This window comes from Panthera leo, chromosome F3, assembly GCF_018350215.1.
Source record: "Panthera leo isolate Ple1 chromosome F3, P.leo_Ple1_pat1.1, whole genome shotgun sequence".
Lineage (NCBI taxonomy): Eukaryota > Metazoa > Chordata > Mammalia > Carnivora > Felidae > Panthera > Panthera leo.
In genome coordinates, this window is record NC_056696.1 from 2,263,066 (window position 1) to 2,278,910 (window position 15,845).

The window sequence follows — 15,845 nt, forward strand, 5'->3', positions numbered from 1 at the left end:
TTGTCATATAATAGAAATTCCGTGTGTTCAAAGATGCTCAACATCACTGACTGTCAAGGAAAATACAACAAGATGCCATCATACACCTGTCAGGGTGGCTAAAATCAACAACACAAGAAACCACAGTGCTGGCAAGGATGGGGAGGAAGGGGAACCCTTGTGCACTGTTGGTGGGAATGCAACCACTGTGGAGAACAGTATGGAGGTTCCTCAAAGCATTAAAAAGAGAATTTCCACATTATGACCCAGTAATTCCACGACTGGGTATTTACCCAAAGAATACAGAAACACTAATTCGAAAAGAGGTATGCAACCCTGTGTTTATTGCAATGTTATTTACCAAAGCCAAGACATGGAAGCAACCTAAGTGTCCATCAGTAGACAAGTGGATAAAGAAGATGCGGATATATACACAGTGGAATATTACTCAGCCATAAACAAGAATGAAACTTGCCATTTGCAATAACGTGGATGGAGCTAGAGAGTATAATGCTAAGCAAAATAAGTCAGAGAAAGAAAAACACGTATGATTTCGCTCATACTTGGAATTTAAAAAAAAACAAACAAAGGGGAAAATAGAAAGAGAAACCAAGACAGACTCTTAACTGCAGAGAACACAGTGCTGGTCACCAGAGGGCAGTGAGTGGGGGGGGGGGGGGGGGGGGGTGGGGGAAATAGGAGATGGGGGATAAGGAGGGCACTTGTGATGAGCACCGGGTGATGTAGGGAAGTGTTGAATCACTGTATTATACACCTGAAACTAATATAACCCTGTACATTAAACTGGAACTAACGAAAATAAAAAATTTAAGTAAGTAAGTAAGTGATGGTACAAAGCAAACAAAAAAAAAAAAGAAAGATTTCATGTGTTTAATTGAATCTGTAAGTCGTTCGCTTGAATCTTTATATGACTCGCTCGGCCATGAGTAGCAAGAGTGTTTTCTCAGAAAAATCAAATCGGAGGGAAGGAGCAAGCAAACACAACATTTTTTTTTTTTTTAAATTTTTTTATACGTTTATTTATTTTTGAGACAGAGAGAGACAGAGCACGAACGGGGGAGGGGCAGAGAGATAGGGAGACACAGAATCAGAAGCAGGCTCCAGGCTCTGAGGCATCCGCCCAGAGCCCGATGCGGGGCTCGAACCCACGGACCGCGAGATCGTGACCTGAGCCGAAGTCGGACGCTTAACCGACTGAGCCACCCAGGCGCCCCTACAACATTTTATATCAGAGTAGAAGCAACGGAGTAATGATTGTGGGTGAACCAGGAGTGAGTCGTAAATCATTAGTCACTCCAAAAGTAGCTCGTGTGTGTATGTGTTTAAAGATTAGGCATTTTCACCAGGATAACATGTTTAGAATAGGAGGAGAAATCACAAATTATGAACTGCGTTCAGTAAGCACAGTTTTGTGTACACAGTTTGTGAACCTGCCGTGTTCAAGTCCCCATGCTAAGTACGGTCTTCAAAGATTTTGAGAAGACGAAAACATCTTTCAAAACTACAAATAACAACATAAAGATAATATAAGGATACTAAGGGGGCGCCTGAGTGGCTCAGTCGGTTAAGCATCCGACTTCGGCTCAGGTCATGATCTCGCGGTCCGTGAGTTCGAGCCCTGCGTCGGGCTCTGTGCTGACAGCTCAGAGCGTGGAGCCTGTTTCAAATTCTGTGTCTCCCTCTCTCTCTGACCCTCCCCCGTTCATGCTCTGTCTCTCTCTGTCTCAAAAATAAATAAACGTTAAAAAAAATTAAAAAAAAAAAAAAGAAAAAGGATACTAAGGCCACAACCCCAGAGATAATAACAGGCAACGTATAATTACTTCTCAAATGGCAGTTATAAACTGTGGATTTGACAAGACTGAGGCTTTGTGACAGCTGCAAAGTGGTGAGAATTTTAAAGAATGCTTTGGATTTACATCCCTTTAAGGAACGGTTTCAGGCATTAGGAAAGGACGGGAGCCACATCCCAGAAGGACGCACGTTTAAGGAGTGTTTCAGAAATGTGGACAAAAAAAAGCAGTCTGGCTACAGTGTACTATTATGGGAAAGGACATGGCATTGAGGAGGAGGGGGTTGGGGTCAGACCGTGGAGGCTTTTATTGACAAGACCAGAAATTTGAGCCATATCTGTAGGCAGTCACTTCTATAGAGACTCAGATGCTCAAATGCTTTTGAGCAAGGGCGCTAGCAAGATAAGTGGTAATTTAAGGAAATCGTCTTATCGGCTGTTCATGAAAATGTGTTTCCGGCTGAGTGCCTGCGGATAGTCTAATGGCCACTTCGTCCGACCAGCCTTACTTCGAAAACTCATCGGTTCCTCCAGGCTGGTCATCGTATCTAGAATGACGAAGTTCGGTCATTTTGTTAGAGAAGGAAACTGGATGTGACACAACATTTTCAGTGCAAAAGATAAATCAGAAAAGGATGAATCTTCAAGGGCCAAGCTCGTAAGAAAGCCTAGTGAGGAAGGTGGCATTTTACACAGTAACTTTAGTATCAAGAAATCCTGTACTTAGTTACTACATTTTTCTTGTCAACACAATCCTCTGTCCAGGATGTGTAAATGGAGTGGTTACGCACCATACGCGTACAAATGACAGTTAAACTCTTGAGGCAACATGAGAGTGACACTTGGTCTCAACAGTGAACGAACTGTCTTTCAGGTGGAAGAACACGTGCTGGCCTTGCAGGCGGCCTACAAAGACCTCGTGGCCAAAAAGCAGCTGCTAGCAAACAGAAGGAAACTGGCCACCAGGCGCCTGCAGTGTGCATCTGTCTTACTAACCAGCCTGGAAGGCGAGAAGGTGTGGCTCTCTCTGGCTTTATGTCCCGTCCTTAATGGCTACTGGGCTTGGCGAACCCAAGATGTCACTTTCCCTGAAGGTCGTATCACGTACCTCCTCAAACTCTCTTCTCATCCAGTCTTTTTTACTGAGATCAGCAGACACTCCTACTCCTGATAAAAATAAAGGAGTCCTGGGGCGCCTGGGTGGCTCAGTCGGTTGAGCGTCCGACTTCTGCTCAGGTGATGATCTCACGGTTCGTGAGTTCGAACCCTGCAGTGGGCTCTGTGCTGATGGCTCAGAGCCTGGAGCCTGGTTCAGATTCTGTGTCTCCCTCTCTCTCTGCCCCTCCCCCACTTGTGCTCTGTCTCTCTGTCTCTCAAAAATGAATACGTGTAAAAAAAAATTTTTTCTTTTAAATAAACAAAGGAGTCCTGGTCAAGTAGCCTTAAGACAGAGGGAACAGACTATGCAGATCAGACCTTACTTTCTCTTGCTCCCAAGACATCAGTTCCCTTGTCTGATGAGGGGCACAGAGTCCATGAGTATGTCATGAGCTCCCCGGTCCAACGCAGGGACCACCCCCGCCGAACGCATAAAACAAGGGTGGCTGAAAGGGAGGGGATGTCATCAGGAAGGGAGAGGAACACCTCTAGAGCTCTTTTATCTTCTGTTTTCCATTCCCTCTGATCCTCCCTAAGCTTCAATCTCCTCCTCCGAAAGTGAAGTCAGTGGCTTTTACTTAACAGGGTATTAGAAGTGCCAAGTGACATGTTCAAGGTAAAATGCCGGTTAGACACGTTAGGATTCGATAAATGCCGATCACTATTATTATTGAATATCATTAATAATACAATGAATTACTCTACTTATGTTAAAAATTATCTTCATCACACAAAGGATTTGACATGGCTATCAGCCCTAACACACATGACACTGTTGACAAATCCAAGGGTAGGACTCGTGTTATCCTCAGAAAACAGTTTGTGTTATAATGTCCTCCATTACTCCCTTTGATGCAAACACCGATGAAAAGGGTCATAGTGGTAGCAATGCTGGGTCCCAGTAGAGGACCATGAATACCTAAATGTCTCATGATAGCATATTTGATGTCAAGTTTCAAGAGCTCACTTTTATGTTAACATTTAGACTCAATGGCCAGAAACAATCGATCAAATAGACAAGAAGTTGGAAAGAATCTGGGGTGACGTGCTTCTTTCAGCAGCGTGCATCGTCTACAGCGGGGCGTTGACAGCAGAATTTCGCCAGTTGATTGTGAACAAATGGGAGACTCTCTGCACCGAAAACAGCATCCCTTTGTCGCCCAACTTTTCTTTAATTGAAGTCATGGCCCCAAACCACGAGGTACTAACGTATTTCTGTTATCAGTTAAGGGGCTGCTGTTCTTGATTTGAATTTGGGGCGTAAGTGCATTTTGTTTTGGCTTAGATCTTTTCCCCAACTTGTTTTAACAAAGGAAAATACTGAAATTTGTTCCGGGTCTTTAAAAAAAAATTTTTTTTTTTTTAAATTATAGTTCTTTTTTTTTAAATTTTTTTTTTAACGTTTATTTATTTTTGAGACAGAGACAGATCATGAGTGGGGGAGGGTCAGAGAGAGAGGGAGACACAGAATCTGAAACAAGCTCCAGGCTCTGAGCGGTCAGCACAGAGCCCGACGCGGGGCTGGAACTCACGGACCGCGAGATCATGACCTGAGCCGAAGTCAGACGCTTAACCGACTGAGCCACCCAGGCGCCCCTTTTAAATTATAGTTCTAATGCCTCAGTTAGTTCCATCTCTTTCCCATCCTCTGGGCAAAAGCCACAGAATATCCTCTTACTCGTTGTAATCCTCCCGACCTACCCTAAGAAGTATAGCCAGTTTCTCTCCCAGAAACCCCTTTCATTAATAAAATCAGTGAACTTACTGAACCACAGGTAGCATTCTTAGAAAGAGCCAACAATATAGACCTCACATTTATCCACGTATCAATAAATATTTGTTGTCGATCTATGTTGAAAGGTTAAAAAAAAGAAATACCCCTTTTTAAATTCATCCCCAAAGAGTAATTTTAGATTGATTCCCCCAGTGATAACTCAACTTAAACTGACTATCCAATCTATAAAAAGTCTCAGAAGCAGATACTGGCTTCTCATTTTCATAATAGTAGTAACCAACTTAAGCCCAAACATATCCATAATTATATTAGATGTAAACAGTCTTAAAGGTCCATATGTGTGCCAGGACAAACAGTGACACCAAAGGAGAACAGAGAGCCCAAAACAGGCCCATACACACACGGACAAAGCTGATATTACAGTGCAGGGAGGAATGGGTAGTCTTTTCAGTAAATAGGGTTGAGTAATTGAATATCTCTAAGGAAAGAAAGAGAGAGAGAGAGAGAGAGAAAGAAAGAAAAGAAAGAAGAAAGAGAGAGAGAGAAAGAAAGAAAGAAAGAAAGAAAGAAAAAAAGAAATTTGACCATGACCTCACACCAAACATAAAAAGTCAACTGCAGTTGAACTGTGGACCCAACTGTGGAAGACACAGGAATAAAGCATAATTTAGGAGAGTATGTTCATGACCCAGGTTAAGAAAAGATTTTTCAAGCAGAACTAACCATAAAGGAAAACATTAATCGAATTACATTAAAATTTACACCTTCTGTTCATCCAAAGACACCACTGAGAGGGTGTAAAGAGAAGTCAAAGAACAGGAGAGGATATTTGTAACACCTGAGTTCAACAAAGGGCCGAAGCGTCCTAGCCGTGGTACAGTAACCACCAATCAATGAGCAAGAGACGTTCAACCCAGTAAATAAATGGGCGAGAGCCTTGAACAGGTCGCTCACAAGAGACTATGCAAATAGCCAATAAATATTTGAAAGGGGCTTACCATCACTATTCATTGGGGGAATGAGATATCTAGAGATATCACAACACATCAGCCAAAGGACTAAAATCTGAAAGACTAACAATATTAAGAGTCAGCACGGATCTGGAGTAACAAATTCTCATATACTGCTGGTGAGAATACAAAATGCTAAAATCATCTTAGAAAGCTGACTTTAGCTACAAGTATTAAAAATCCACATACCCTAAGACCTAACATTCCTAGGTGTCTCCCCAAAGGAATGCATATATACGTTGATCAAAAGAATATAAAAGAACGTTCACTGTGGCGTTGTTTTAGCCAAAAACTTGAGACACAATCCAAGTGCCCTCCCCAATAGGACAGATAAATAAAGAAGCCTGGGTATGTTCATACAGTGGATACAGTTGGACCACTACACCCACGAAGCCAGACAGAAAAGAGGATATACTTCAACTTTCCTTGATCGAAAGTTCCAAAATTAGCAAAATGAAACTATAGGAATACATACTTCAGTAAAACAATAAGGAAAAGCATGAAAGCCAGGGGCATGATTAATTTTTTAAAATACAAACTCTGGGGGCGCCTGGGTGGCCCCGTCGGTTAAGCATCCGACCTCGGCTCATGTCACGATCTCACGGTTTGGGAGTTCGAGCCCCACGTCAGGCTCTCTGCTGACAGCACGGAGCCTGCTTCGGATCCTCTATCCCTGCCCCTCTGCACCTTCCCCACTCACGCCCTCTCTCTCAAAAATGAATACACATTTAAAAGAAAAAATCCAGAAGCAATTACTGAATATGAAGTTTTCTTAAAAAAAAATAATAGCATAAAGTAGAAACTCGAGTCTGCAGCTTATATCTCTGTCCACGCTGACCTCTGCTCCACGCCTCGATTTGGGTGCAGTCTGTGCCCCAATCAGCGGGACTCCCTGTGGTTTTCAGGATTCTTCGCCCCCTCATGTTTCCTTCTATGTAGACGTCAAGAGCACACAGTTCTTCACGGGCTTAAACAAAATCTTTTTCTTTCTTTCAAAACTGAAAAGTATCCTTGGCTCCTCACGGGGATGCCCTGGCGCCTCTCCCTGGAATGTCTCTGCTGTCCTTTCCTTCCCCGACCTCCATGGGCCTTCTGGGCTTTTTTCTCCCAACCTGCTGAGACTGCCAGGAAATCCGGATGAAGTTTATCCATTGGAGTCAGCTTCGGAGTCAAACCCTCGGTCTGCCTCTTACTCTGACGGCACGACCGCGGGCGAAGCCCAGTTCCTCCTCCTGAGAAGTGAGGGCTGCAGCAGTTAACTAGACGATGACGTGTGTCCTTGGCGGCGGCGGGTGTGCGGTGGCCGCCGCGCCGCCATCTGTACGATTCTGTGGCGTTGCGCGTGTCACAGACGCATCAGAGCCCAGCGTCCTTGGGAACAGGCGCCCGTCATATTTCGTATCGATCTCCCGTCGCATCTTTGTTGTGAGGGCCGCTCCTCCGTCCTGATGAACAGAAAGGGGTAATTTAGCAAAGAGTTACCCAGAATTTCGTATCCCAGTGTTTTAAATGATTCATGTCCTCACTCCTTTTAAATGTCATTTGCTTTTTCTAAAGCAGTGGCCCTGTAGGGTGCCTCAGTGTCCCGTAGGGACAGCGCGAGCAGGCGTGCGGAGCAGTGAAAGCACTAACGCTCTCATTCCAGATCCGCCGGTGGCATTCTCAGGGGCTCCCGCTCGGTCAGTATTCAGCAGAGAACGCCATCTTGACCAGGAACAGCCTGCAGTGGCCGCTGCTGATTGACCCACATAAGCAGGCTCACAACTGGATCCGGCAGACGGAAGGGTCCAGGCTGCAGGAGCTCTCCATGGAGGACGGCAGCCACATCCAAACTATTGAAAATGCTGTGAAGACAGGAGGGAGTGTCCTCTTGCAGGTATTTGGACGGAATGGCCTGACTCCCTAATTCTGTTCAGCTGCAGTGTAGACCGTGCACTGAGTGTAGACTCCCCTAATTCGTGCAGCTGCAGTATAGACCATGCACCGAGCATGGACCCCCTAATTCCCTGCAGCTGCAGTATAGACCGTATGCACCAAGCATAGACCCCCTAATTCATGCAGCTGCAGTATAGACCATGCACCGAGCATGGACCCCCTAATTCCCTGCAGCTGCAGTATAGACCGTATGCACCAAGCATAGACCCCCTAATTCATGCAGCTGCAGTATAGACCATGCACCGAGCATGGACCCCCTAATTCCCTGCAGCTGCAGTATAGACTGTATGCACCGAGCATAGACTCCCCTAATTCGTGCAGCTGCAGTATAGACCATATGCACCAAGCATGGACCCCCTAATTCCCTGCAGCTGCAGTATAGACCGTATGCACCAAGCATAGACTCCCCTAATTCGTGCAGCTGCAGTATAGACCATGCACCGAGCATAGACCCCCTAATTCTGTGCAGCTGCAGTATAGACCATATGCACTGAGCATGGACCCCCTAATTTCCTGCAGCTGCAGTATAGACCATATGCACCGAGAATAGACTCCCCTAATTCGTACAGCTGCAGTATAGACCATGCACCGAGCATAGACCCCCTAATTCTGTGCAGCTGCAGTATAGACCATATGCACCGAGCATGGACCCCCTAATTCCCTGCAGCTGCAGTATAGACCGTATGCACCGAGCATGGACCCCCTAATTCCCTGCAGCTGCAGTATAGACCATGCACCGAGCATGGACCCCCTAATTCCCTGCAGCTGCAGTATAGACCATGCACCGAGCATAGACCCCCTAATTCTGTGCAGCTGCAGTATAGACCATATGCACTGAGCATGGACCCCCTAATTCCCTGCAGCTGCAGTATAGACTACACACCGAGCATAGAGACTAAAAGCTTTTAATTACAGGTAACTTTGTCAAGGGAAAAGTAATAAGTACATACGTACAGTGACTTATCAATGTTCCGTTCTCTCAGATCAGGCTTTCTTTGGTGCCCAAGTACTAACAAGATTTACATTTTTAAATGCTGTGACTTTCCAACTGACTTATTTATTATAAGATGAACTTTTTATTTATGTCTGTTGGGTCTTTCAGAATCTCCCTGAAACATTAGCTCCAAGTTTAAAGGCAATTTTGAAGAAGGAGATCTATCAGAAAAGAGGACAATATTTCATAAGGGTTGAGGATTCTGAGATTGAATACAACTCCCAATTTAGGTAATGTCTCTCACAGTTAAATTGAGTCAAATGTTTGTATTCTCTAAGATCGATATCATGGAAGGCCCTGTGCCTCAGTCCTGGTGAGCTTTTCCTGGAGGAAATGGTGAGATTGCGTTTGGAATGTTTTGTTTGTGTTTCCGGGGCACATTCATCAGTACACAGAAGAGAGAACGGAGTTTTGTTCATCAAGCCGTTCCCAACCAGTATTTTCCGTGCCGTGCCTGATAAAACCTGGGCAAGAGGGGTCCCCAGAAAGGTGTGGAGCAGCAGCCAGCCGGAAGCCGGACCCCACTCGACCCCACTTGATCTGTTTGCATCACATCTGATTTTGGCAGGAAAAGCTTCTGCTCCTTTATCAAACAAAATCCGTACTGGATATCTGGAGGGAGCAGGGAGAGATTTTGCCTGGTCCGATGAAAACGTTTCCATGTTCCCGGCAGTTAGGGACCTTCAGGAACTCTGCCCCCCCCCCCCCTCCCCGACCAGCCAGCTTTGCCAAGGACTTTTATACAGTCACACTGAACACTATAAAAATGCAGTTCCCAAGGGAATGAGACATTTGAGTTGCCAGAGACAAGCACTCTCCCCGTGAACTCCTAACCAGCAGGTCGTTATGTAGGGAGTGATCAGCACAGGGGAGTTAGAAGCTGGGTTTACTGGTACCCAGCCCGGTGCGCTTAACTGCGCTACGGGGGCTCTGACACGCTGGGTCCTCACCTGGTCCTGGTGGTCAGTGGGTCGATCTGTCGGTCAGCGGGTCCTCGCCCCCGGGCACGGTCCCAAAGTCTGGCTCTTCACCACCCTCTTGCAGCCGGGAATCCCCTCTCCCAGCCTCCCTCCTTCTGTTAAGAAAACATTTTGCAAAGTACAGTTATGTTCCTCCAAACAACATTCTAGGGATCTGATAGGTGTCACTCAAAAAAGGGGTCCCATAGTTTTGAAAAGCGCGAGGTTAAAGAAGGTTAGACGGGAGGCTTTTTCCCTCGAGGACTTAAAACCCCTGATTTAACAAACACTCTCCGCGACACAGCCGACAAATTACGGATTGAGCAACAGCCCCAGGAATGAATGAAGCAACGTCCTGCTGAGTGGACAGCCCGGTGCCCGTGTCTGAATTGTGTGTGTGAGGAGGGGGTGGAGGGCACGGTCGCGGAGGGCAGACTGGCGACAGGTCCCCGCTCTGTCGCTTTCTGGCCGTGGACCCTCGCAGCCCCCGTTCCACCCTCTATAAAATGGGACGAGGAATCGCCCCTGCTGTATTGGGGTATCGGGTCATGTGGAGACCGCACAAGACCCAGAATCACTCCTGACCCTCCCCCCGGGCACCACCCTGCTCCAGGCCACCATCACCTCTCCCATGTTAACCAGTCTCCCGCTTCCTTCTCCCCCATCCCCACCCCCACCCTGGATACTGTCCAGGCGGCAGCTGGAGGGGCCCGTTGGAGAAGGCCGGCCACCCTCTGCCCCCAGCTTCCGTGGGGCTCTCACTCGGTGCAGACACCACGGTGCTGACGGTCCCCAGAGGGCAGGTCAGGGCTCCTACTAGTTAGTTAACGCTTTCCTCTCCTCTGTCCCGATGCGGGGACCACATATGGCCGGAACGTAATCTGCGGCTGTATTTTAAGTTATAAATAGCAAATTCATTCACAGAGTATAGATTGAGAGCCTATTTTGCATACAGGGCTGAGCAACACTAAAAATTAACCGTGTCTGCTTCCGGGAGAAATATTTCTTTCCATTATTTCGTAAATTAGTTTCCTTTGTTTTCCTGCCGCCGCGGGGCCTTTGAATAACTGGCGTCTTTCTCATGCTTTAGGTTGTTCATCTCCACAGAGGTAGACAACCCCCATCTTCCTCCGTCGGTTTATAACTTTGTTACCGTGATCAACTTCACCTTAACGTTCCGAGATTTGCAGGATCAACTCCTTTCTACGGTACTAACTCACGAAGTTCCTCACTTAGAAAGTCAACGTTTCCAGTTGTCGGAGAGTATATCCCTTGACGCTGGGAGTCTTGAAGAGCTAGAAGAACAAACGTTAAATGTACTGGAGACCGTGCAAGGTTAGTAAAGGTATTTCGTGGCATTGGGAGACCTCTGCTAACTCCGTGAAGGACAGAAGAAAAGCCAGAAGGTACCTATTCTGAATCGGTACCAAAAATACCAGATCTGCTGTTTCCACCGGAGAACTGATTGATGGGGGTGAAACACCCTGTCTCTAAAATGAAATGCGGTCCCACCTCTGTGTCAGCTCATCATGCCGTAGGACATTCGCCACGAGGCAGTCAATAGAAGTTGTAAGAAAAATCCTACAGAGGCTGGTTGGTGCCTCCTTGTTCTCTGCCATTTACGTCAGTTGTCTGACATCTGTTCTGTGTATCAGGTTAGACCGGAGACCTAAAGAGTAGGTTTCCCCACGAATTCATAACTAACATATACAAGGCCATAATGCGGTGACTTGTGTGTGTCCCATTAAAAGATGGTGTTTATTACAATAGCAGTAGAAATTCCTGTGTTCCTCTTCAACACAGGAGGTAGCTAAGAAACCATAGTCTTTACATTTCAACAACATAATTTCTAAACAGCTAAAGATGAAGCATTACAACTTCCTGGGGCGCGCTGGCTGCTCTGCTCCTGAAGGGGTCCTGGATCCCCAGTTTCAACACGCAGGATGGGGGTGCGCTCACGCGAGCAAGCACGAGACGCTAGACGGGTGTCCTACGGGCGCCGCCATCCGACACTGTCTCCCCGGAGCCGGCATCAGATTCCCTTCCCCTTGCGGTTTCAGTCCCACGAGACCGCCCCCTCCCCACAGACGGGCTTCAGATCGCAAGTTCCAGCAACCCCTCCTGAGGTCTGATTCATTTGCTGCAGCGCTCACAGAGCCCAGGAAACCCGTTTGCTCTCTGGATCCCTGGTCTCTTGTGAAAGGATGGAACTCGGACCAGCCTGGTGGGCATAGACGAGGCCCCGGGAGGGTGCGGCTGCCACGTTAACCCTCTGTCCACCGCCCGCTGTCCTTAGGTGGAGTCCAGAGTCGCCTCGCTAACCTAACAAAACACACCTTTCTTACCCTCTTCTGTCCTTTAGAAATCCCCAGGGTTTTTAGAGCTCTCAGCCGGGAGGAAGACCTCCTGTGTATTTCTTATTATAGGTCACAGGGTCGCAGCTCATCTGAGGTCACATACTTGTTATCTAACGGTGGGTTCCTGTTCGTTCTCTCTCTTTACTGGCGACTCTGGGGCTCGACCGACTCTCAGATGCTTTCGTTCCTATTAAGGATCGACTACATTCCCTCCTGTTGTAATCACAGCCATTACGCTATTTCTGTGTAACGTACGGCTAAGCCATGCTTCTGTTAATGACAAGACCAGTCACATGGACCAGGTTGTCACGTCTGTTTCCCTCGGGAGGTGGAATGAGTCAGCAGCAAAAGCAGGACGCGTAGGACTTAGGTGACACACAGAAGGCGACACGGTTGGTCCGACTCACAAGTCCCGTTTCATGAACCGCTATATGCAACTGTCACGTTTGGGCTATAACTTTTGTCTACATTGAACCAAAGACAGACTTGATGAGACAAAAGGAAAGTTGTTTCTGATAACACACATCGGCACACGCCCACACACGCCTGCACACGTCCACGCACGTCCACACACATCCGCACAGCGTGTCATTATGCCTTTGGTGCTTATTCCTACCGCTTGTTCCTCGTGGTAGAGTCTGAGGGTTTTTTTTTTTTAAGTTTATTTATTTATTTTGAAAGAGAAAGAGCACAAGTGGGGGAAGAGCAGAGAAAGAGAGAGAGAGACAGAATCCCAAGCAGGCTCCACGCTGCCAGTAGAGAGCCCAGCGCAGGGCTCAGTCCCACAAACTGTGAGAACTTGACCTGAGCCGAGGTCAAGAGTCAGGTGCTTAACTGACTGAGCCCCCCTGGTGCCCCTCTGAGATTTTTGTAAAGACTAACCTTTTACTAATAGTGGTTATAATTTTACCAGTAGTGGTTATAATAAAAATTGTTCTGGAAAAAAAACTAAAGAGACTCCTTGACTCAGTACACATTTTTTCTTCCCTTTTTCCAAGTTTTAGTAAAGTAGATCATCCTTACTATCTCTTTGTAAGTATTCTGTCTTTACTGTGGCTCCCCAACCGCTGTGGGAAACCCAGGTAGAGTGGGGACTATGAGAGGTAGCCCACAGCTGAGGTCCAGACATCACTTAGGAAGCATCACCGAAATCAAGAAGCATGCGGTATCCCGGTCGTGAAATATAATAATCCCATCATTCCTTAAAATGATCATGTGAAGCTAGGTTTAGTCTTAGGTACCACGTTTTAAGAGGGCTCTTTTCAAACCAAGGTGTCCCAAGGTAAGCATCAAAGACAGTGAGGAATCTATCAATCCTACCATTTACAAAAGGACCTGAGGAAAATGGGAATGTTTTGTCCATAAAATAATAGAATTTATGATGGAAATATGAGAATCGTCCTAAATAATTCAAAAAGGATAGAATTATTCTGTATTTCTAGAGCAATGCCTTTTCAAAAGATAAGTTGTAGCCTGATAGTGGAATGAGAAATCACTTTCCTTGGTCATTATCAACTTGATTTGCTTAACAAAATAGAATACAATAGAAAATATCAGAGTACATCACAGGAAATAATGAGGCACTTGTTCTTTTCTGGAAATTTGGTTTTCATTTCCTTCCGTCCTTCGGATGGAATGGCTACTTATTATGTGCTTACAGTAAAAATAGAACTCACATGGGGTGCCTGGGGGGCTCAGTCAGTTAAGCATCCGACTTCAGCTCAGATCATGATCTCATGGTTCATGGGTTCAAGCCCCACATCAGGCTCTGTGCTGACAGCTTGGAGCCTGGAACCTGCTTGTGTGTCTCCCTCTCTGTCTGCCCCTCCCCCACTCATTCATTTCTCTCTCTCTCTCTCTCTCTCTCTCTCTCTCTCTGTCAAAAATCTATAAAAATTAAAAATAGAACCCACACACACTGAAATAATATAAAGAAGAGATAAGGGGGGAGTACATGTATGCTATTAACCAGATTATTCAGAAATATGACTCAGTTAAGAGCCCATCTCCAAAATAAAACCACCAAAAAGTCAACTGTAAAAACTCTTACAGAGGGGCACCTGGGTGGCTCAGTCGGTTAAGCATCCAACATTTGATTTCAAGCTCAGGTCATGATCCTGGGTCCGTGGGATCGAGCCCCACATCGGGCTCTGTGCTGACAGTGTGGAGCCTGCTTGGGATTCTCTCTCTCTCTCCATCTCCTCCCTCTCTCCCCCCCCCCTTTCAAAATAAACTTGAAAAAAGAAACTCTTTAGAGAAGGATTTGAGGATGAGGGAATGTACTGTGTTTAACATTCCCATGGTTTTTATTCATTCAAATTCATTTTTTGTCTGTAGCATGTGTGTTAGATGATGAGGAAACTGTAGACATCTTAAGAAAATCCAAAACGACTTCAGATGAGATTTCCAAGCGCATCAAAGCGACAGAAAAAGCAGAAAGTGAAACCCAAGCGCTGCGGGAACACTACCGGTCTGTCGCGACTCGAGGCGCCCTGCTCTACTTCCTCGTGGCCGGGCTCGCCCGCCTCAACTCCATGTACCAGTTCTCCCTGGACTGGTTTCGCCAGGTGTTCGTTCGATCAGTAGGTCCCCGAAGCAAAGAACAGGAACGCGGCCTGAAGAGGGAGAAAACGTCTCAGAAAAAAGTTGGTGATATCACAGACCTCGCCAAGGAACCAAAGTTAGAGAGCGACAGGCACCTCTTAGAGAAACATCTTCAACAGTCGGTAGATGTGCTGACAAGAAATGTTTTTAAGGTGAGACCTTCTCGTCTGTGACTTTTACAGACTTCTGTACAGGAGGAGGGCTAGTCTGACGTGACGTTTCCCCCTAGGTGGTGTCCTCAGCTCTGTTTCACCAACACAAGCTGTGTTTCTCCTTCCGGCTTTGCACCACGATCATGCAGAATAATGCCGGGGGCAGTCCAGTGCCGGATGACATCGGGTCCCTACCGGACGAAGAATGGGACATCTTCTTACATTCCGACACGTTGACGAACGTTAAAGGTGTGATGCCCCAGCCTAGACTTAACAGTAAGTAAAAGGTCCTTGCTCTGGGTTCAGCAAAAACCTGTTAAAAACGTGTTTCCCTGAAAAACCCTGAGAGATGTTTCAGGTGCTCCAAGCCGGTGCTTCTATATGGACTAAACTAAAAGTAGCTTCAGGTCAAGTGTGACGTGTAATTCATCCTTGTATCTTCATCCATTGAACATATAATTGGTGCTTAGTAATTGTTGAAGAAGTGAATGAATGAATGAATGAATGAATGGCGTTTGCTGTGGTTATTGTAATCCTGATGTATCACACCGAATGCCCAGTGCTGGTCATTAAGGACACATGCACACACACGTACACACACACACACACACACACACACACTGATTAAATACCACCTAGAGCGAAACTTTACCCCTCCTAACCACAGTCCCCCTCAGTTTCTTATGAAAATTCCTTGAAGATTTGAATCACAAAAAATCATGCTTATGCAAAATGGTCAGCAAAACCACGTAAGTGCGGGATCTTTTCAAATCCTCCTGTGTTGCACATTTTTAAATATATTTATTTCTTAAATTGTGGTAAAATACACACAGCATAGAATTCACCTTCTCAGCTATTTTTAAGCATGCAGTTCAATGGCACATCGTAGTGCTGTGTTGGGACCTTAAGTCACAGGAAGTGTCCAGTTAAAGGTCGTCTGGTGCTGTCCCCGAGGGAGAAGAGGGGCTGGTTTGGAATGTCCTCTGTCAAGTTTTTGAGACTATTAGCAGAGCATAGAAGTCAGAAAGGAAATACAAAAGAATTGCTCTTGAGGACACCAGACGTTTGGATAGTTTTGTTTTGCTTTTCGTTTGTTTTTATGTTACTGAAGCCTGGTATGCGGACGTTTGGTGACTGTTGAGTCAGTAA

The 15,845-nt window shown here is 46.1% G+C and overlaps 1 protein-coding gene across 5 annotated transcripts in view; it reads left to right on the forward strand.

Annotated features, from left to right (window-relative positions):
- Nucleotides 1-15,845, forward strand: part of DNAH14 (dynein axonemal heavy chain 14) — a 407,059-nt gene that overhangs the window by 334,015 nt on the left and 57,199 nt on the right. For all 5 annotated transcript variants that reach the window (XM_042925989.1, XM_042925990.1, XM_042925991.1 and 2 more), the window contains 7 exons: nucleotides 2,667-2,807; nucleotides 3,936-4,151; nucleotides 7,341-7,571; nucleotides 8,733-8,854; nucleotides 10,674-10,918; nucleotides 14,278-14,696; nucleotides 14,774-14,972. In XM_042925989.1, coding sequence (XP_042781923.1) covers nucleotides 2,667-2,807; nucleotides 3,936-4,151; nucleotides 7,341-7,571; nucleotides 8,733-8,854; nucleotides 10,674-10,918; nucleotides 14,278-14,696; nucleotides 14,774-14,972 — 1,573 coding nt within the window. The remainder of the gene's footprint in view (nucleotides 1-2,666; nucleotides 2,808-3,935; nucleotides 4,152-7,340; nucleotides 7,572-8,732; nucleotides 8,855-10,673; nucleotides 10,919-14,277; nucleotides 14,697-14,773; nucleotides 14,973-15,845) is intronic.